This window comes from Fusarium graminearum, chromosome 3 (assembly GCF_000240135.3).
Source record: "Fusarium graminearum PH-1 chromosome 3, whole genome shotgun sequence".
Classification (NCBI taxonomy): Eukaryota; Fungi; Ascomycota; class Sordariomycetes; order Hypocreales; family Nectriaceae; genus Fusarium; species Fusarium graminearum.
In genome coordinates, this window is record NC_026476.1 from 5,549,839 (window position 1) to 5,570,545 (window position 20,707).

Consider the following 20,707-nt stretch of genomic DNA (forward strand, 5'->3'; position numbering starts at 1 on the left):
AGGACTTGGGCTACCCTTGGGTCTACGGTGTGTTCGAATACCTGATGAACAAAGGACATGTTTGGGCTCATGAGCTGATGCACATCGAGTGGGCCACCAATTCTGGAGGGTACGGACCAAACAAGAGACCGAGAGATTTGACGCTGGTCTTTGCCAACATCAAGGGCGTGTTCAAGGCCTACGGTCCACTTGTAGTAAAATGTCTCACCAGGTATTATGATGTTGTCGAAGGCGACTAGACTCTTCGCAACGCCGACTCATTAGCGCTTTACGCCCTAGTTTGGTACATCCAGAGCAAGATCGGAAACATATATCCTCACCTGCCTCTAGCTCTTGCACCCCCAGAGAGTGCCTACGAGGGCAGCAATAAAGCCAACGAGCTGCCCGATTCGCGAGCCATGTTCAAGAGCTGGGGTCTCGAATCCGATGGCAGCATCGTGCCGCCTGCACTATCCAAGAGTGATGTGGATCATGCCAAGTGTCCAGAATCATTTTCCCCCTCTGTTATGTTTGGACCCAACGGAGACGATGCCTATGACAAATATGACGAAGGGGATTCAGTTGCTCAAGTTAATAAGTTCTTGAGAAGTAAGGATGACTTCCCACCGGACTACTTGAACCAGCTTACCAAGTGGTACAATGAACTATATAATTGAGTGTTCAAAGACGAAAGTGGTCATTCTGGAGAGCCTGTATTAGCTAGCGAAGTTCTTGTCATCAGTCAAGTAATGTGTAGCGTAACCAACATTCACCGACTCGTATAAGAAAATCATTCTCTCAAAACTTATAGTTAATCTGTCTTTTCAATTATTCATTAGGAAATCTATGATATTTCTACATTGAGTATGAGCCATTCCTGTTTATGTGACAGTGACCTCAGTTGTCTTTCTAATAACAAGTCCCTCCACATCAATATCCTGCAATTCCACCTCGGAGATATCTGATCGAGTCGAACCATTCGGTGGAACAATTTGTTCTTGTGAATTGTTCCCTTCGTTTCCGACATCGCCACCATACATCTTGGATGCGTAGTTGGACTTTGTGGTGTAGCATCGGGTCTGAGTCTGCGTTGTATTCATTCCATAGCGCGTAGGGTTCCCCGCCTGGTCGCTGTGTGTGTATATCGACCTGTCCTCGTTGAATCGGAGTTTGGAGGCAAGGGTGTCGAAGCTGGAACCTTGTTAGCTTGGATAAGTGCTCACAAGCAGATTTACTTACTATAAAACAATTGGGTAAAGACAAAAGAGAGCATAAAGAAAACGATCAAGCTGACTAGCGATGTTGACTGCCTTTTGTCCTGGAGTCTGAAAAGGATGGATGATCGTTCGAACAACACCGATCAATGCCAAGAAAGCGACGCGCATCTCAGTGCTGCGTGTCAGATAACGAAGAAGGCCGACTTTGAGTGCCGCACTCATACTCGATGTCTTGGCGGAAGCGAAAATGACGACAAGGAAATAGGCGCTAAGACATTCTGAAATGGCCATAAATGTGAAATAGCCGATATGTAGATAATTGATGATGAGCTCGTATTCTTCCACGCCTTGAATAAGGAATTTGGCTCGGTAAATGGCGATAAAGACTCGGGTTATGGCAGTGCAGACCATCAAACTCCAAAAGATGATTGAGAAAATGCGCCACTGTTTAGGTCGAAGGACTCGTTGTAGTATGATGTAACTGTACAATAACAAACTTGCTTCTTGTAGCTATTCAGACTGTTAATAAGCGCTGAGGGCAGGCATCAAGTGATCAATTGACCTACCAGCCAGAAGAAATCAGAGAATACAGCGGCGACTACTTCATTGACAACAGGGTGCTTTTCGTAGTACACATAGTAGCAAAGACCGTTGGCGATGGCGCCCGCAGCAGATGAGAAGATGGGCACAGCAGCCAAGACAGTAAAGGTGGTGATTTCGCAGACCAGAACACCAAAGACGACATTCACCAAGCAAATGGTGCTGAAGATGGACCAACACACCTCGAAATAGTCCATGGCGAGTCACGAAAAATGCAGCGGTTGCTGCTAGAATTGTTCGGCTCAGAAAATGAAAAGTGACAGGACAAATGAGGAACAAGAGGGAGATCGACTTGCGATCACCCACGCTGATCTTATGTCTAGTCATTCGGGTCGGCAACGCATGACGGCTAGGGTAAGGTGGGACTAAGTGACTGATGGCGTTTTCCTAGATCCTTCGTTTACAGGGTCTAGAGGGGATATTGGCCAATACTGGTTAGCTGCTTTTAGCCCTGACATCCAAGGTGGGCTGAGTTTGGGTGTGGTGATGGTTGCAACACGTTAGCCGGGGCGTCGACTAACGTCAATGGGGAAGGAAACCACTGACGGGAAGGCTTGTTCCATCCCCGGGGCAATATCAGCTGGCATGTATCTCAGACTGAAGCGGACTTGTTCGTGCCCCGATTTTGTGATCAATCTTTTGGCTTGGAGATACAACAAGAGATCAGCATCCCAAGCCATATCTGAACTTTTCACATGGCATGTGAGACAAAGCAAGGATACAATTTCTGTTGGATCACTTTTATTACCTGATAGTCTTTTCCGTGCCTGCATCAAAGAGGGTCTCTCATTTTCGTAAAAGACTGTGGCTTGCGAAGCTACAGGTAGCGTACGTAAACGAATGCTCGTCGCATCATTTTAACTTATCAATAGAGTTTATGCTAGTGTTCCAGTCAGAGCCTTGGACCTTGGCATGGATTCTGTGCTAGCTCTCAAAGGGGCACTAGAGCTGTGGTCCTACCCCGTACTACTGGAACCGGATCACTTGACGCGTCTTTCTGGGATCGGATTATCGTCGCCTATTCCCTGACTCAGATCGACCATTACTCTACTGGTCATTTGCATGGTGGGTCGCTTGCGGAATTAGAAAACCGTTCGGCGAGTGGAGTTGAAGCCCGGGGAAGAGGACGAGACGAAAGACCATAAATGGATCGGGTTCATAAATAGTTCGGATATGTCAGCGCGAGTCAATGTCTTGAATCTGCGTAGTCTAGTCTTTCTTCTGATGACATTCACAAATTAAATAATTATCAAAAGTCCCTTTCTAACGGAAGAACAATACCGAAGCAACGTTCCGTCTGACAGGATGTATCCTCCATGCTAATAAGATCATGTTCAGGTTAATCGACGCCCGGATCACGATATCTGCAAATGCGTTGTTGAGCACTTCACCTATGCGATCAGTCATATTGATAGAACTGGCTTGGCATTTCAATTTCTTCAAGATATTGGATATAGCGGAACAAAGGCCGCCATCAGTAGGTGCCATGCCAAGTCAATGTCAGAAGCGTCGGCCAAGCCGTGTGTGACAATGCATGGATACGCCCGTTGAGCGAGGAAAAGACAGACACCATCTCCACGTGGACTAGAAAGGGGTCAGGGTCCAATTCTCCCCTGATTTTTATCGTTCAGCTCCTCCGCAAAACACCCAATCCTGGAACTCCACTAGAAGGACATGACTCGGTTGTCTGGGTAAAACCGGCGAACCGACTGCAACGTCAATTAATGTCGAGGCTTGTGTCAATAGCGTCAATCTGTCAAATTAATGATCGGATGTCAAAATAGACCCGAAGATTGATCGTATTGTGACCTTGGCATGGACGTTGCTTGATGATGCGCATGGACTGGGGGATGGTGAGTTGTGTTCTGAGGGCTAGAGGTAGGCAGGCTATAGTCTGTAAAAAGAAGTGGCAAAATAACGACAAAGCACCAAAAAGCAGCTTGGCGCAGTGGAAGCGCGGTATGTTTACTCGAATCTTGTGTACCAAAATTCGCACTAACAATTCCTCAGCCGGGCTCATAACCCGGAGGTCACTGGATCGAAACCAGTAGCTGCTAGCTACGAATATCTTTTTTTACATTTTTTATCGCAAGTTAATACCAACTATAACAGCCTTCTGGCATGGTATTATGTCATTTTACTTGCGTGCATCTTTTGACAGGCCGTGTAATTATTAAAAAAATGTTATTTTGGGCCTGCTGGATCCTGGTAATGTGACAGGGACGCTATGAGGCCCCTGATGTGTCTTGTAATCGCGTCGCTGAATGGAATGGATAATGCGTGCACGCGATGTACTTTTTATCACTTTCACAACATTATTTATTTCCATTTAAATGGTAATTTGATCGCGTATGCACTCGGCCAGTGAGTACTGTCGCGGATGACATGCGTGTTCTGGTGATCTCCAAGCTGTGGTGCGGTGATTGATCATATACACAAACTGCGAGTCGAATCCTCACCAATGGCTATTCCTCCGCTTCGGAGATCCTCCCCGAATAGCTCAGCTGGAAGAGCGTTCGACTGTAATTGTTGTATGTCATCGAAAGGTCACTTGTTCGATCCAGGTTTCGGGGATCCAGTATTCTTTTTTGCCGATTTTCCATGTAGATAGTGGATTACCCTTGTCTATCCTCGCAGTCTACAATTGGCTAAGAGACAGTTATGCTATGTCAACTTTCGCATACAGGGTAGCAACTTGCTGTAGTTTTAGAATATCTAAATATCTAGTACTTTTGAGTTCAGCTTAAATTGAATAGACCTGGAAGAATACATTAGACAATAATAGTGTACAATTTATGATATTCTTACAAATTAAATTGCCGTTACTCTTGCTGCATTTTTAACTTACTGGGGCGTCTGCTGCTTTGCAGCGGCAATAGTGTGTTTTATTGTGTTAATCTTTAAAAGGAGATAAAAGCTTAGGATCTGATGTTAGAATTGGCTTTAAAACAGTCATAAATATAGCCTGCATATTATCATCTAACTATGTACTTTCCCAGGGTAGTCTGTGTATAACTTTAGTCTCCATTCTCGCTCGTGAGTGAGCTACAGAATAACAAATCCTTCAGCTTTTGGGCGCCCAGAAGTTTGGCTCAAAACAGTCTAAGCCGAACTACTAATCTAGTTCCTAACCCAATATGGTCAAGTCGGACATCGTGGCCGGTGCATCGAAATCCGGGGTACCGACGATCACTCGGGTTATCAAAGACCGAAATGACTCGGCTGTCCCCGCTCGATGAGCTTCATTCGCACTTTGGCGATTCGGCATTGAGCAAAAGGTATAGCGTCAAGCTACGATGTTACTCAATAGCTATTTTGTACCCTCAATTGAGTTCCGAGCCGAAGCGTACCGAGCCTATAGACAGCCGGGAGAAGACGACAAAAAGATGATGCAATCACCGTTGATTGATTACAGTTTGACAGAAACGAACAACCCTGATCGCCATGATGGGTCTGTCTTTGTTGTCGAATTTGAACGTTCTTGGTGTGGTCCTACTCGGATCAATTGGTCTTTGCAGTGCACAGTAAGTATTCTCCACTCTGCGTGAATCAACGACATATGCAGACCCTGTGATTAACCTCTGGGCTATCTTAATTACCAGCACTGAAAAGCCCTTTCTCCCCAAAGGCCTTGCATTGGGCTCCCAGCCTACCTACAAAACCAAGCCTTTCACCAGCTTCACTCTTGACTCCAAGAAAAACAACGTCGCAGTCCTCGACTATGGCCACGAAGTAGGCGGTCAGCCGTTCTTTGACGTGCAGTCACTCAGTGGTCCTGCTCAAATCGAGGTCAAATACACCGAGGCCTATCATGGTTTGGAAGAGCCTTTCAGCGATGGTCCTCTACTATATGGGAACCAACTGGCGAACAATTTCCGTATCGAAACATTGAATATCACAAAGACGGGCCGCTACGATGTTTTTCTCATCCAAGGTGGTCAGCGATGGGAGTCTCTACGACTCTTGACTGAGGGGAGTATCAAGTTCTCCAACGTCGGATTTCATGCTTCTTTTGCGAATGTCGATCCGGATAAGGAACCTGGCTTCTTTGAGTGCAGTGATAAGCGACTCAACGAAATCTGGAAAGCTGGTGTGCGCGGTGCGCAATCTTCGTGCCTTGAGCAAGGTAGTCAGCCATCCACTTGGCGCGTTGACCCCAAGAATGGAGTCCTAGTCCAGTCTTTGCGCCCCATCCAGAGTGAGAAGTCACCTGTTGTTGGGAACCACACTGTGGAGTTCGAGGCCAAGATTGTGAGGGGTGGTTTCTGGTATGGAGTTGTAAGTCATCACATTGAGCATGACTTTAAATATTTACTGACCATGAAAAGGCCTGGGAGATTGGTAAAGGTGGTGGAATCGGCCTTCAAATCACGGGAGACCTGCCAAAGGCGACGACGTTCAAGAACCACAACTACACGCTCTCCCCTCGAAACACTCTTCAAGTTACTTCAGGCTGGGGCCAAGTCAACCAGACTACCTTGCCTACTTATCTTCTGAAGACATTTGACCTTCCATTTCCCATCCAAGAGAACAAGTGGTACAAGATCCAAACTACCCTCAAGAACGGCTATCTCAGTGCTTCTATCGACGGAGCCAAGATCTTCAACATGTCTCTGACCTCCTACCGCGTCTTGTTTAGAGGTCAGATGAAGCCTATCACGCTCACTGGTCGCTTTGGTCTTGGCGCGTACCAGGACCAGACAGCTTACTACCGCAATGTCAAAGTTCACGATGATGATCTTGGCGCGCTGGTGTATGAGAGCAGTCTCACCTCTGATGGTATCCTGGACGAGTACGGTGTCAGAGAGAACATCTTTGCGGCGTGTCTTGATGGACCAAAACGTGATCGCCTTATTTGGCTCGGGGACTATTATCACACCTCTCGTATCATAGGCGTCAGCACATCACGCTTCGATCTCCAGAGAGGCACTTTCGAGTCCCTTATCCCAACGCAGAATGAGGATGGACTATTCAGTATGAGTGCACCACTCGGATACCAAGCCAATATCACAGTATTCGCTGATAACTATGGGCTGGAAGACTATCAACTTCTCGGACTCTTGTCGCTGTACTACTACGTACAGTCTAGCAACGATCTGGACCTTCTCAAGCAGGAGTGGAAGTACTTTGAGCGTGTGGTTGACTGGTCTGTTAGCACTATCAACAAGACTGATGGGCTCGTCCATCTCAACGGTGCTTTTACTGGCCCTGCCGAGTCTGGGTCTGCAGTCTCCTGCATGACTGTCCAGGCTCTCCATTCCATGGCTGAACTCGCGAGTGCGATTGGAAAGAAAAGTTCGGCCAAGAAGTGGAAAGATGCTGGTGATAAGCTTACTGAAGCTATTCGCAAGTCACTCTGGAATGACAAACTTGGTGTTTGGAAGCTTTCTACCGCAAACGAAACCGACTTTTCAGTTACGGGTATCTCATTCTGCACCACAAGCAAGGTCGCTACCCGTACTCAAGCCACACGCTCTTTCAAGGCCCTGGAAAAGCTAGCTCTCGGTCCAGGATACATGGATAATACTCGAACAGACCCAGATGCGCCGACTGCTAGCATCAGCCCCAACACCAACGGCTTTCTTCTCCCAGCGCTCTTCGAATATGGTGCTGACACGAAAGGAGCCAAGCTCATCGACACACTCTGGGGTCCCATGGTTGACGACATCAAAACCTCCACGGGCGCAAGTTGGGAGTATGTTCTTCACGACGGTAGTCCTGGCTTGGGTCTGTTCACATCCCTTGGTCATCCATGGGGTGGCGCAGCTACGTATGTTCTCACTGAGTGGGTAGCAGGACTTCGACCTGCACAGGGTATCGATGGGTATGGGTATAAAAATTGGGTCGTCGGGCCAGAGAGTGGTTTGTCTATGGGCTTGGATTACGCACATGGTCATTTACAGACTGCCTTTGGAGGCAAGATTGAAGTGACCTGGAAACTGATTAGCAATAAGAAGAACATGGAGGTGAGTATCAAGGCCCCCAAGAAGACTAAGGGTGTCTTTGTGTTCAAGGGGGAAGAGAGGCAGCTGAGCGGCCAGGAGCAGTACGAATTCACGGTCAAGGTTTAGTATATCTATTTTAGATTGACAAGTACTTGGAATATTTTGATGGAATTACCACTATATATCTCATAATTGTTCTTCAGAAGATGAACTACGATTGGTGATACTAAATAGCCCGTTGTTCTGACAGGTTGGTGAGTCGAATTGCTGAAATCTACCTATGCCAGAACCTCAAAGGCAACTAAATCAGGCGCCCAACCTCCAGAAGGAGAAGCAGTAAAGGTGACAGTGTTATCTTTACCCTTCTTGAACCCGTCTAGAAGGATCGTCATACGATCACTCTCGAACCAATCGCCACCAGCGTTCGGGAATGCCCATCGCTTGGCATCCTCTCCATTGACAGAGATGGACATGTTTCGCGTGTTTGTTTCCCAGTCACCAATCGTGTGGTGGTATTCGTGGTTGATGTAGTCGACGCCGACGTATAATGGGCCATCCTTGGGAGCGCTGACAAACTTGAACGTGGCCTTGGCATCTTTACCGATGGACTTGATCTTTTTGTTGACTGGTAAACATTCGTTTGCTCCGCAGTCGACAAGGGAAGCGGAACCTCCCAGTGCCGCTTTAGGTGCTGCATAATACCCCCATTGCTTGGGTTTGGGAGTCTGAGTGATATCGGATAGTACGAGAAGTCGCAGCTCATGAGGTTTCAGCTCAAACTTCTGAGTACCAGAGATAGTAAGGTCTTCATGGGCCCAGACATCTCGTGCCTTCGCCTTTGCAACACCAATAAGCGACAGGTCAACTTCAACAGTCTGAGTTTCGTTCTTCCAGTTCGCAACGCCGAGAACCTTGCGGTTTGATGTCAGGTTACCGGACCAGACATCCCACTGTTCTTCTGTATATCGAATGACTAGCTCTGCTGCTTGACCTAGAGCGTCTTGGTTGATGGCGATGGCTTCTTTGTTGGACATGACTTCGAGAGAGTGGGAAGGGATCTGCTTGGCGTCCATTACGCCTCCGATAATGAGAGGAGATTTCATCATTGACCAAAAGCCGAAGTGGAAACGCTCTTCTTCGTAGGAGAGAGCACCGAGACCAATACTACTATTGTTAAGAAGCTGTCACGGAATGACTCGGTTGGGAACTTACATGAGCATATCAAGGTCTGCGAACGCGCCAGGGTGATTGTACTTGGAGTGAGCAACAGCCTGATTGGTGATGCGCCAGATTGCTCTCCATGCATTGAAGATGTCGTTGCTCATTCTCCACGAATTTCCAACCTTGGTGGCCCTGCCATGGAGTTAGAGAGAGCACGTAGTATATGAGAGTTGATACACACCATTGCGGGACGTCTTCACCAATACCCCACTGGCATAGGAAGTACTTGATGTCACGATCAGTCTCGTTGATAGCTGCAGCCATCTTGATAAACCGGTCTGGGCTCTTTGCTTCGGCAGAGTCCGAGTCAACCATATCAGTCTTGGACGTGGCATAGCAGTTGTCGTATCTATCAATATTAGCTGAATGCATCATGACAAAGTTGAGAGTGTGTTACTTGAGGGTATCGCCTCCCCACTCAGCAAATGACTTTGCGTCAATTTCCTCATATCCTGGTTTGGTTGATCAGCCACCTTCATGGGTCATCTGTAGAATGATAGACATACCAAGGGACGCAGGGATATCCTGGGATCCACATTGAAGATATCCCGCTCCAGAATAAAGCCCAAACTCCAATCCTAAGTCGTGAATGTAGTCGCCAAGAGCCTTTGGGCCAGAAGGGAACAAAGTCTCATTCCACTGGAGTCTTCCCTCGCTGTCCCGGTCTCTCGAAGGCCACCCACAGTCGACAGTGACAATACTGTAGCCCAAATCTAGAAACCCCAGATCTACCAATCCTTTGGCATTGATCTTGATAATCTCCTCCGAAGGATTGCAGTTATAGTGGTTGTAGGAATTCCATCCCATCGGAGGAGTCGGAGACCTAACTGTCTTGCCAGACGTGCCCCCGATGCTAGCAAGAAGTACTGCAAAAGCGAGTGCCGACATTGCGATTATGATGCGGACTTTGAAGTTCCCAGTACCGTGCGTATCACGCCTTGCTGGTATTGGGTTGCTCATTGTGGTATTTATAGGCCTGCAATGTCTCGGTAAAATGATGTCGGAGCAGGGTTCAGGAATCCTTGACCGTGGTCAGGTTCAAAATCCAGAATACGACCTTGAAATGAAGAGAACAGGTTCATGACATAATTGCAAGGATTCAATAGGCGCGGTTGCTTTAATGAGCGGACAGACACTTTCTAGACGATGACATACGATATTAATGATCACAACATGCACGAAGACCAATTCCTATAGGTGCGCATCCTGAGCTCTCGTTAAGGTTAAGGAGAGATCATCCTCAGTCTGCGGGGAACTTATCGGTCTTGGTGCGGGGTGCTGGTTATATCCCGGGGACTGTGCCGACGTTTGGAACAAGATCGGCAGTCGAATCGGACAAAAAGAATCCTCGGATATTGATGTACTAAATAGTGGTACAAGCTCGGATTCGTATTTGTTCCTCCAATTCAAAGTGCCCACTTCAAGCTGTGTCTATATATCTCAGAGTGAATGTATATTTACACGCCCACCTGCACTTATTTGACCTCTAGTGTGGCTGTTTCAAGTAAAAGACATGACTACAGTTTCACCGATGGATCAACAGTAAAGACATTTCTACCGTCCGGGCCAACCTCAACAAATCCCTTCATACCAATCAGCTCGCTACTGGTACTCACGAGAGCCGACAAAGTCATCTCATCGCCATGGTTCGCAATGAACCTGTCACCAGTTTCGACAAGCCTTCCTATGATATGTCCCAACTTCGGACCACTTCGATCATGATCCACGGTGTATGTCTGAGATGGAGTTAGAGATGTCATGCTTTTCAAGGTTTGACGTACCTCAATTATGGCTTCGCCTTGTGCCTGAGCAGTAAATGTCGGACCTTGAGACGTTTGTCCATTGTCAAGAACTGCTGGTGCTTCATAGGCCGAGCCATTTCTCTTTGGCTTTGCAGACAGACAGATAGCGTGTTGCCAGGACAGAACTCCGCCGTTGGCAAGAACTAGACCGTTCTGGTATTTGCCTTTGCGAATAACTCGGACCATCTCCGCGATGGCCTATCAATCATGGTCAGACACATTTATCAGAAGAAATAAGATTGTCTTACGTGTAGCGAATAATTATTTCCTGCGCCACCAAAAGAAGTTAATCCACCAAGGAGCGTTATGGGCTTCTTTGGATTCAGCAGGTCGAGTCCAACATGTTTGCAAGCAATCTTCGGTACGATAGGGAAGCACCTATTCATGGATTAGCCTTGACATAATGTCTTAGTGGGTGACTTACGAGTAAAAGTCGAAGCAGTCTATCTCATCTTTCTTGAGTCCAGCAGCTTTCAGAGCGTTGTCGATAGAATACTCAATGGCAGGGCTTGAGTAATAGTTCGATCGTTCCCAGACTGTGAATTATCGTATTGTTAGCTGAGGCACTCGATAAATAAGAAATATCTTACAGTCCGAACTGTCGTTCGAGCCAGCACCACCCGTCACATACACCCATTTCTCACGCGGTACCCCCAACTTGGTAGCATACTCGGTTGACGTGATGATACAAGCAGCGGCCAAGTTGACTCCATTGAATGCATTCATTAATAATGGATCTAGTCGGTCAGCAGCCATCAAGAACACATCGGCAGCCGACTTACAAGGTGTGCATATCATTCTATTGCGTTTGCTCACTGTCTTGATATCTTCAAGCGTTCGTGGGGTTTCCTCTGCTCTCCAACTGTTGGGATGCTGGCACGCTATCTTATCGAATTGAGTATAGAGTTCTGCTGATTCGTGGTGGTTCTCGATATAGGATTGCTGGTTTTGCTTCCTGTATGCGTTTTCGTACAGAGGGTACACTTGGATTGGGTTGCCGATTGAATGTGTCGCACCAGCTCCTATTAAACATCAGAATGTCTGTTCGACCGAAGATTATTTGCGAGACTACCTTTCTTAAGAGATGTATCTCCCGGACTGTATCTTTTGGCATCCGGGCTCATCTCAGTCCACCCTGGTGGAGGAATTTTCCCAGCCTTTTGACAAGCGAAAACTACCGATATATTAGCTACTCATCTCGCATATCTGTTAGTTTATCACCTACGTGAGGCCAATGCTTCTCCTCCTGTAACAACAGCCATCTTGACGTCTCCAGACGCGACCCTCGCAGCAGCTTTGTCACAGAGAAGAGCAGGCGTGTTCCCTCCATGACTAGCGAGTTCGAGATGAGATGGCTGGATACCAAGTCTTTGCGCAAGCAGTTTAGGCAGATCGTCGTAGTTCCAGGACCACGGTGGCACAACGGAGATACTGTCTAATTTCTCAACGGCATTAATGCTAGAGTCCTTGGATGCATCGCGGATAGCTGATAAGATGAGCTCAGCCGGCTCTCGGCATGTTTCGATGGTGAAGTCTTTCTGACGACTCTCGCCGATACCGATGATAACTGGCGTTAGTGACGGTAAAGCCGCCATGTTGGTTTTGAAGTATCATAAATTGCCAATCGACGAGTACATCAACGACTGTCAAGAGAATCCAAAGCTGAGATGTTGCACTTGCTGGGAGGAGGCATTTAGCCTCGGCAATCCAGGCTCGTGACGATCCAAGCATGCTGACTCAGCTAAACGCGGTATCTAACCTATACGCACATCTGGTTGCTCGTGCAATGACAAGGAACTATTTACGAGGTTACACTCGCATTCTCCCTAGATTTTGTGATATATGTGATCTATCACCGTATGTCTGGACAGATGATTCTTCCTTTTGGAAAATGGCGTAGATATCGGTGATAAGCTGCCACGCGAGATCAATGAAAGGTGAAGATGCATCACGTTCAGACGGATTGGCGGTACGTGTTCCCTATAATGGGCACCTGTAATGATCGCTTGTGCACAACACCCTTATTGATACGGGGAGCGTCTGTAAGCGCTGTCTCTGTTAAATGACCAGAGATGGGATCATCACGATCTGGACTCAAGCGTATTAGGTGAATTTGAGTGGGTGACAGGGATCGATAGACCCAGGTTATTATTGCGGTCATTTTCGAGGAATGAGCGTCAGATTTCTGAACCCTGTAAGTTTGAGGAAGTAAAATGGCCTGGCTTTATCCACATGGCTATCGAAAGCGCTGAACGTCGATGGTAGTCGGTTGAGAGGGGGTCAGAGAGGCAACTTGTGTGCAAGTTTTGTGTTTGCAAGGTTCCTCTCCACTCAATCGATCGATCCAACCCGGACACCTTACGAGGAAGACGACGAGTCTGGGTCTGTATCAAGCGACATCATTGCAAGTACTAGAACCGTGAAACGACAAGAGGCTGCATCAACATCTACAGGCCCCGGGGAGACCAGCACTTCGAGCCCTCCAGAAAGTGTCGCCGGTAGACAAGCGGCCAGCAACGTCAGGGTACTGGGGCTACTATCAGTTGTCGTTACTCTCCTGTAAGTTAATCATCTTCTCTTTCTCACTATATGTGAAGCTAACATTCAACAAGCGTTATTTAAATATGCACATCGTTTTGTCGCTTAGCCCAGGAAGTTCGGAATAGTGTACAGAAGAAGTAGGAAGCCCATGTAAGAAAGCATATGATGGAATAGAAAGAAAGACAGGTTGTAAACTTGTCAATCTGAGGATTTTGGGTTCGACTCCACTCTACCCAAATGTGTGAGATGACTATCTAAAAAGGATATATAATAGCAAGATATATACAAAACATAAATGCAAGCACAGCCTTGGTAATTGATATTAACTTGCTCATCAGCTAGTATCTGTTGAACAAAGCGCTCTGTACCGCAGTATTCAACTGCCAGCATCAGAGGGCTTTGCAACTGGTTGTTCAGCGCGTTCACAACAATGCCTTGTGGTGACCAGTCCAGCGAAATAAGTGTCTTAATGATACCGTAGAAGTGATTGGGAGTTTCATAAGTTGTCCAGGCCTCTCTGATCGCAACATAGACCGGCATATCACCATTTGCATCCACCTCGTCAATTCCCCACCTATAGTGAATGATGAGAGACATCATACATTCCAAAGCACAGCTTATGACACATTCGCACAGTAGGTTTGTTCTCCAGACCGGTAACCCTGAATATGTAAACTCATGGTCAAGTAAGAGTTCGAGTATATCTCGCTGATCAGTCGCTATTGCGACCCCAAGGACCGATTCCGAGAATGGAAACGTCGTCTGGGCTTGGCTTTCTGGTAATTCTGTCCTGACTCCGTTCTCCAAAAAGAGGCGGACCATTTCAGTATGACTGTTTCTGCATGCCTCAGCCATGCGCTTGCGGCCAACGAAATCCATCCTTTCGGTATCTGTTATTTGTTCTAAGATGTGATGACAAATCTGAATGTTTCCTTTATCGATGATGTGATCGAACGCTGTGAGCCCCCTCTCATCTTTAACATGAGTGCTTGCACCATGCTGAAGCAATAATTTCGCCATTTCATCTAACCCTTCCTCGACACAACCTATCAGAGCCGTTACTCCCTCCTCTTCCTGAATATCAATATTGGCGTTATTCTTGATAAGCAATTCAACTACCGGCTTACACTCGCTACCAACTGCGAACATTAACGCCGTTTGCCCACGGGAGCCTTTCATGTCAACTTGGATCCCCTCTTGTTGCAGGAGAACTTGGACATTATCGTCATAACCCTCCTCTAACTACAGAAGCTTCAATTTGATATCATCTAAATAACTAGTTTTAAATATAGCATAAAGAATCAGATATATATTGTCAGAGAAGTTACGTGGAATTAAACTAATCCTCTGTCTGGTTCTGACCTATCTAGCCTCTTTCTGGTCTAGATTTCCCCTCTTCTAGGTTGATACCTGACGCTATTCCTAATTAAGTCTTGATCGGCCTCAACCATCTGACCTTGAACACGGTTTGTCTCGACATCATCTCACAGTTCTTTGCGTTTTTTGTTATCCCATTTCATCTTGAACTTATCTTATTCAGCACAGCAATCAACACTCAATATGATCACCAAAACTGCTCACGTCCCTCACATCCATCTCCTCTGCATGGAGGAACAATTCAGCGACGCTTTCAACGTCGCCCGCAAGAGCCGCAAGCTTCCCGACTCAATCCCAATCGATATCCATAACTGCGCTCTGTCTCAACTCTCAAGCAAAGTCAAATTTGACACCGTCGTCTCACCCGCCAATTCCTACGGTCGACTCGACGGTGCTTTCGATGACGCTATATCCCGGCAGTTTTCACCGCGTGACGATTACCATGCCCTCACTGGCGTTGCGCAAGCCCAGCTTTATAAAACATGGCGCGGTTTCGCACCACCAGGGACGTGTACTCTGGTAGAGATCCCAAAGGAATTTGAAGAAAGATCGCGTAATGGTTTTGGAACACGCCGTGTTGCTATCTGTCCGACGATGCGTATGCCTGCTGACGTCAGATGGGATAAAGAGGTTGTGTATGAGTGTATCTGGAGCTTGCTCTGTGCCATTGACAATCACAATCGCGATGCCTCTGAACATGATCAGATTGAGAGCGTTCTCATGACCCCTTTGGCAACAGGCGTAGGAAGGGTAAGCCCCGAGAAGTGGGCGTTGCAGACTGTTCTTGCTATGAAGCATTTCGTGGAGGCGTCGGAGAATCCGGAGAAATGGAGTTCTTTGCAGTGGGCTGATCTTGGAAGAACTTGTGCTGAAACGCAGTTGACCTGGACAAAATAGACTCTTTGAACATCGCGGAGTGTGTTACTTGGACGGGGTTATTAGTAATGACTGATTCAGTGTGGGAGGAGATATCTTATGCATGTTAAATGTCTTGCCTGGTCGAGGTTCAACTGTAGGACTTCCAGTCGCCGATGATAGTCAGCTTCTCGCAGCAAAGCCGTCAAATTGATAGGAATTAAGAAGAAGCGTATGAATAAAATCTAGTTTCCTTCATTTCACCTTTGACGATACAAGAATGGTGACTCAACCGTTATCGCGCCATTCTTATAGGCCTATGCGCACAGCCAGATCTAGTAGGTCTAAGCATAAAGTCTCAAGAGCTATACGGTGATGACCCCGTTGGCTCCGAGATGCATCTGGCAGCTTGGCATGCAGCACAATGGCGATTTCTCAAGGGCCTAGCTGGTGACAATATTAAGGATCTTGGCTTACTACCATGTATCATTATTGAAGGACACGAGTGGAAATTTGTTGCAACGACATGGAAAAAAGGCAAAACGGTGTGTGCAATTGCAATTTGACTATCGCGCGTGACTACAGAAAAAAAAACCTGACATTTTGTGATAGAAGCTTTTCTCTAGCCTTTCTCTGGGCTCAACAACCACGGAAATAGGTGTTTATCGTATCTTTGCCAGTCTCAAGGTTCTTGGCAAATGGGTTATGCTGTTCTTTTGGCCATGGTATAGAGAGTATTGTCTCAAACTGGTAAAATCTAGATCTTAGTTTTGTATTCACGTTATCAAGGTTTTCAGGGTGTTATATATAAATGGAAAGTAATATGTCAGCATTAATAAATTTTACAAGGTAATTCTTCTAGCTAGTATCATTGAAGCAAAACCAGTTGAGCATTACAAAGGATAACAGATAAGCGAGTCTAAAGCAAGTTTGTTCGTCCTGTGAACCCAGTTCGACTTGTAGGGCTCAGTGCTAGTGTTGATCCATTCACCCTGAGGACTGCTAGCGACATACCAAATCCTTGTTTTGCCACTGGAAGGGATAGTGAAGTAGAAGGAATCTGACTCAATCCATCGCTGGGTATCGGCATTGCTTCTTGGGTATTCGCTAACGTGAGCGCGACTAGCATTGTCCTGATATATTCTGACGTATGGGACCAAGGTATCCCCGTTGTTTTGAGCGATTCCATAGTACTTGTCCCACATCCACTTGAACGAGCATTGTAAGGTGACGCCAGGACAGGCCGTGAGATCTTGGTACAACCACATGGACTTGTCGTAATGGAAGTTTCCAGTCTGGAATCTGTAGCCTGTTCCATCGGCTCCACCAGCTTTGATACTGAAATCAACGATTTCTCGATCTTCGGCCACGGAGTAGTACTGCCACGGCGAGAACTTGCCAGTGTCCCAGCCAGCATTCTTGATGATATTCGTGTCTTCGCAGGTAGGCGCTGGCTCGATGCCGGTATCGCAAAAGCAGCGGGTCTCATACCACTTGAAGCCTGTCTCTGCGCCATCTGTCTCTCCAACGGCGCCTTTCCAGAGATCACAGAAGGAATTCTCCTGGAAAGCAAAAGTAACACAGTTGGCCTTTTCCATACAGGACTGATAGCAAGCGGAAAGGGATTCAGCAGACCCAGAGCCTATCGCTTTGGCGCCTTGTGGGATTGAAGGACGGTAGCCAGAAACGCCGCAAGCGGCATTTGCAGGAGTAGGTACTTTAAGATTATTTTCGCACTCAAATTGTTCTGCAACAGCGGTGGTGGTCGCTGCAGCCTCGGTCGTGGTGGTGGTAGCAACAGGCTCTTCGGAGGTTGTAGTAGTGACAGAAGAGCTAAGCTCCCATGGAAAAGGCTGCGTCGAGCATGAAGTAGTGGTGGTGGTTGCCTCAAGACTGGTAGCAGAGACTGTGGTCTCGGACTCAGTGATAGTTGAAGTAAGGAGAGTTGACAGCGACTCAACCGAAGTGGACTCCTTTGTTGTAGTCGCAACAGTAGCAGCAAGAGTAGAACTGGATGAGGGGCGACATGGTCCAGCATTAACGAGGGGGCTGAGTACCGCAGTCAAAACAAGCGAATGGACGAGATGGCGAGCCATTTCTACGGTATTGGTGTCGAGTTCGCGATAAGAAAGAACAAGATGTCGAACAAAACACAGCTCGAAAGTGTTAGGTAGGGCTCGGATATTTAAAATATTCTCATGTTTCTCGTCAAATATCTACTTATTCGGTCTATCCTCCTTTCCCCTGATCCACAAGTGAAGCTATTGAAAGCTAGCACTACTAACATCATCAAACGTGCATTAGAATTGTCTTTTTGGGAAACTATCGTCACTAGTGCCAGAGCTGAACTTTCTAGCCTGCCAAAATTGCATGGTATAGTGAGGCTATCATTGGTTGAGAGACTCTAAGATTAGGTGGCTGAATGTCAGGGAAATGAAGTGGCTTAATGGATGGGTTATGTGGATCGATGAAGCGAAGCGAAACTGCTACCCTATGCTTATATCGACAAGACTGTGTCTCGTGGGAACTACTTGGTTGATTGTTAAACTTATTAGGTTGAATAACAAGCCTTAGTGCTTGAACAACCTATAAGAATTATATTCCTCATATTTATATTAAAACTTTTGAAGCTATGCGTCGGCATTTCACTGCAACGTGCACGCCACGATGAATGGCTCGACATTTGCCTTTGCAGCTAAAAGTTTGTGAACCAATATTTAAAAATAGACCTTGAACGTTACGAGTCTATACGTTCTATCATTTCCGATAAATGTAGTTCAAGTAGAAATCCATGCATATGTTAGTAACATGTTGTTGCGACAAGTCGTTATTGCCAAGAGAGCCTTAATCTGCCTTATGGCTGGCCATGACCAGAGTACGTACTGCATAGCCCGCCGAGGCTGTGCAGCACAAGGATGGTCCTCAATCTGAGGTCCCCCTCTATGTTTCATCATCATTTTCAACCTCCACCATTTCCCATCTCATCCAGCACTTTTTTGTTCGCAATCATGCAACTCATCAATGTGCTGACATTTGGTCTTGAGGAATTTCACAAAAACATCCCCGAATACGCCATTTTGTCCCATACGTGGGGTAACGCTAAAGATGAGGTGTCGTTTCAAGAGATCAACAACCCTTCACCTGAAGTCAGACTGAAAAAGGGTTTCAGAAAGATTGAGCTTTGCGTTCAGCAAGCCCAACTAGACGGACTTATGTACTGCTGGGTCGACACTTGCTGCATCGATAAGTCAAGCAGCGCAGAGCTTTCAGAGGCAATCAATTCAATGTTCACCTGGTATCGCAATTCGGCTGTTTGCTATATCTACTTGGATGACGTGGAAGGCATGGCACCCGAATCTTTGTCAGCGTTTCGACGTTCCCGCTGGTTTACTCGTGGCTGGACACTGCAGGAACTCGTTGCTCCCCAAACCCGCCGGTTCTTCGATATGCACTGGTCATGTATCGGAGAGATGTCGAGGACCTTGAACAACAAATACAGAGTCAATGGTTTCTTCCGCGTTGGGACAGAAGCAGACGAAATCGCGAATCTCTCATCAACGACGACTAAGTTTTCAAGTTGGGTTGCTGAAATAACTGGCATTCCTGATCGTGTCTTCTACGCTGGAGACCTCAAGTCCATTTCAGCCGCCACAAAGATGTCGTGGGCTGCAAAGCGCGAAACGACTCGTATCGAGGACCAAGCCTATTGTCTACTGGGCCTTTTCGATGTCAACATGCCACTTCTCTATGGTGAGGGGAGAGATGCGTTTATTCGACTACAAGAAGAAATTCTCAAAAAGGCACCAGATCATACACTTTTCACGTGGGGTTCAACGGCATCATCAACGCCTACTCTTAGCGGGCTTCTCTCGTATTCTCCCAAAAACTTCAGTAGCTATGGATGTCGAAATCTGCGCCCTAAAAGGATTGGAAATCCCTACGAGATGACAAACAAGGGTTTACACTTGCAGATCCGTTTAGTCGAAACAATGGATGACCCTGACGAGTTCTACGCCATATTAGACGTGGACAACGAAACAAGCGTGGGCCAGGATTACCAGTACTCTATCAGGCTTCGAAGGCTGGACGTATGGGGTCAGTATGCTCGCGTGCATACTGACACCGGTCTATGTTGTGAGCGCGAGTCTGACATGTCAGCCTCTATCATACCGAGCCATATCTATGTCCAGAACTGTATCAACCATGTATCGCCCATGAATCTAACAAGAAACCCGTCCAAACTTATCCTCGGCTGCAGAATGACAAGTATGTCTCTTGCTATAATTGGAACTTCTGGCTCAGCAAGCTGGGATCCCGACACGTTTAGTATTTGTCCTCCAGTCAGCGAGAATTACTATGCTCGAGTGGCTTTGCAACAAACCATGACACCTGATCCCTCACTTACAATGACAATTGGATGGCGGATACAGAAAGACGCTTCCGGTAATGCTTTGTCCCACCTCGCCGCGCTTAGTGACCCAAACGACCTGGACAATTCACATGTCGCATGGTGGGATGTGATCTCCTCAAGAACCCATAATTACCATTCGGTTCTATCATACGAAATCGTCAACGGCGAGCTGGTGGTCGAGATAACGCTTCACGATCAATCTATAAAAGGTTCTATGAAATATCGCTCTCCATTTTTCCACATGAGAAAGAAGAAAACGGTATATAAAAAATTTGTTCCAACGGCTAAGTTCCACCGGGTGAGCCGCCGCGACAAGAGAAAAGAAATATAATATCCTCGGACTGTCAAATAAGTAGCGCGTGTAGACGGATTGGCCATGAGACTACGAGAGTAAGCAAAGTTATTGGGCAGATCTTGAATGTCCTTTGGGGAGTAGTGGTGTTATTTTGTTTTAGGAATTCATTGTTAAACAACCTTAAGATTACGCTAGTTTCTTGTTCATCAAGTCTCTTATCTCTAGAACCTTCAGTGAAGCCACAGAAACCAGTTATTTTTATGAGATTCTATAGCGTATCCCAAACGGAAGGCAACATGGCCAGGAGCTTCCTTATTGGTAACTACTCGCAGCGAGTAAACCTCTGCAGATGCAGTAAGCACATAGAACATCAGTGCGAGTCAGATCATCTCTGTCAATAGTGCTCGTATTCAATCAACGTCAACTATGCAAAATCCGTGTAAATACTTGGCAGAAGGCCTCTT

The 20,707-nt window shown here is 46.6% G+C and overlaps 10 protein-coding genes and 2 non-coding genes across 12 annotated transcripts; 7 read left to right on the forward strand and 5 right to left on the reverse strand.

The window, feature by feature from the left end:
• Positions 1 to 77: 77 nt before the first annotated feature.
• On the forward strand, positions 78 to 656 carry FGSG_11172 (uncharacterized protein; the record flags this gene model as incomplete). Its single annotated transcript, XM_011326871.1, has 2 exons — positions 78 to 194; positions 294 to 656. 2 exons carry the CDS (start codon positions 78 to 80, stop codon positions 654 to 656), a joined length of 480 nt encoding a protein of 159 aa, XP_011325173.1.
• Positions 657 to 860: 204 nt separating this feature from the next.
• Positions 861 to 1,993, reverse strand: FGSG_11171 (uncharacterized protein; the record flags this gene model as incomplete). Its single annotated transcript, XM_011326872.1, has 3 exons — positions 861 to 1,170; positions 1,219 to 1,706; positions 1,763 to 1,993. 3 exons carry the CDS (start codon positions 1,991 to 1,993, stop codon positions 861 to 863), a joined length of 1,029 nt encoding a protein of 342 aa, XP_011325174.1.
• Positions 1,994 to 3,730: 1,737 nt separating this feature from the next.
• Positions 3,731 to 3,853, forward strand: FGSG_20761. The gene has a single exon. It is a non-coding gene; the product is annotated as a tRNA-Ser (tRNA).
• A 432-nt stretch (positions 3,854 to 4,285) lies between these two features.
• FGSG_20762 lies at positions 4,286 to 4,370 on the forward strand. Its single transcript has one exon. It is a non-coding gene; the product is annotated as a tRNA-Tyr (tRNA).
• An 870-nt stretch (positions 4,371 to 5,240) lies between these two features.
• FGSG_11170 (uncharacterized protein) lies at positions 5,241 to 7,766 on the forward strand (the record flags this gene model as incomplete). The annotated part of the gene is made up of 5 exons (XM_011326873.1): positions 5,241 to 5,320; positions 5,399 to 5,895; positions 5,971 to 6,074; positions 6,125 to 7,620; positions 7,751 to 7,766. 5 exons carry the CDS (start codon positions 5,241 to 5,243, stop codon positions 7,764 to 7,766), a joined length of 2,193 nt encoding a protein of 730 aa, XP_011325175.1.
• A 253-nt stretch (positions 7,767 to 8,019) lies between these two features.
• FGSG_11169 (uncharacterized protein) lies at positions 8,020 to 9,850 on the reverse strand (the record flags this gene model as incomplete). The annotated part of the gene is made up of 5 exons (XM_011326874.1): positions 8,020 to 8,908; positions 8,954 to 9,094; positions 9,144 to 9,311; positions 9,360 to 9,414; positions 9,469 to 9,850. 5 exons carry the CDS (start codon positions 9,848 to 9,850, stop codon positions 8,020 to 8,022), a joined length of 1,635 nt encoding a protein of 544 aa, XP_011325176.1.
• A 598-nt stretch (positions 9,851 to 10,448) lies between these two features.
• On the reverse strand, positions 10,449 to 12,359 carry FGSG_11168 (uncharacterized protein; the record flags this gene model as incomplete). The annotated part of the gene is made up of 9 exons (XM_011326875.1): positions 10,449 to 10,457; positions 10,579 to 10,698; positions 10,744 to 10,962; positions 11,013 to 11,142; positions 11,189 to 11,300; positions 11,355 to 11,501; positions 11,547 to 11,786; positions 11,837 to 11,938; positions 11,990 to 12,359. The coding sequence occupies 9 exons, from the start codon at positions 12,357 to 12,359 to the stop codon at positions 10,449 to 10,451; spliced, it is 1,449 nt and encodes a 482-aa protein (XP_011325177.1).
• A 637-nt stretch (positions 12,360 to 12,996) lies between these two features.
• Positions 12,997 to 13,327, forward strand: FGSG_13843 (uncharacterized protein; the record flags this gene model as incomplete). Its single annotated transcript, XM_011326876.1, is given in 2 exon segments — positions 12,997 to 13,025; positions 13,030 to 13,327. Coding segments are annotated over 2 exon segments (327 nt in total).
• Positions 13,328 to 13,503: 176 nt separating this feature from the next.
• FGSG_13844 (uncharacterized protein) lies at positions 13,504 to 14,484 on the reverse strand (the record flags this gene model as incomplete). The annotated part of the gene is made up of 1 exon (XM_011326877.1): positions 13,504 to 14,484. One exon carries the CDS (start codon positions 14,482 to 14,484, stop codon positions 13,504 to 13,506), a length of 981 nt encoding a protein of 326 aa, XP_011325179.1.
• A 381-nt stretch (positions 14,485 to 14,865) lies between these two features.
• On the forward strand, positions 14,866 to 15,579 carry FGSG_11167 (uncharacterized protein; the record flags this gene model as incomplete). The annotated part of the gene is made up of 1 exon (XM_011326878.1): positions 14,866 to 15,579. One exon carries the CDS (start codon positions 14,866 to 14,868, stop codon positions 15,577 to 15,579), a length of 714 nt encoding a protein of 237 aa, XP_011325180.1.
• Positions 15,580 to 16,430: 851 nt separating this feature from the next.
• On the reverse strand, positions 16,431 to 17,633 carry FGSG_11166 (uncharacterized protein; the record flags this gene model as incomplete). Its single annotated transcript, XM_011326879.1, has 1 exon — positions 16,431 to 17,633. One exon carries the CDS (start codon positions 17,631 to 17,633, stop codon positions 16,431 to 16,433), a length of 1,203 nt encoding a protein of 400 aa, XP_011325181.1.
• A 770-nt stretch (positions 17,634 to 18,403) lies between these two features.
• On the forward strand, positions 18,404 to 19,984 carry FGSG_11165 (uncharacterized protein; the record flags this gene model as incomplete). The annotated part of the gene is made up of 3 exons (XM_011326880.1): positions 18,404 to 18,412; positions 18,582 to 19,803; positions 19,968 to 19,984. 3 exons carry the CDS (start codon positions 18,404 to 18,406, stop codon positions 19,982 to 19,984), a joined length of 1,248 nt encoding a protein of 415 aa, XP_011325182.1.
• Positions 19,985 to 20,707: the final 723 nt, after the last annotated feature.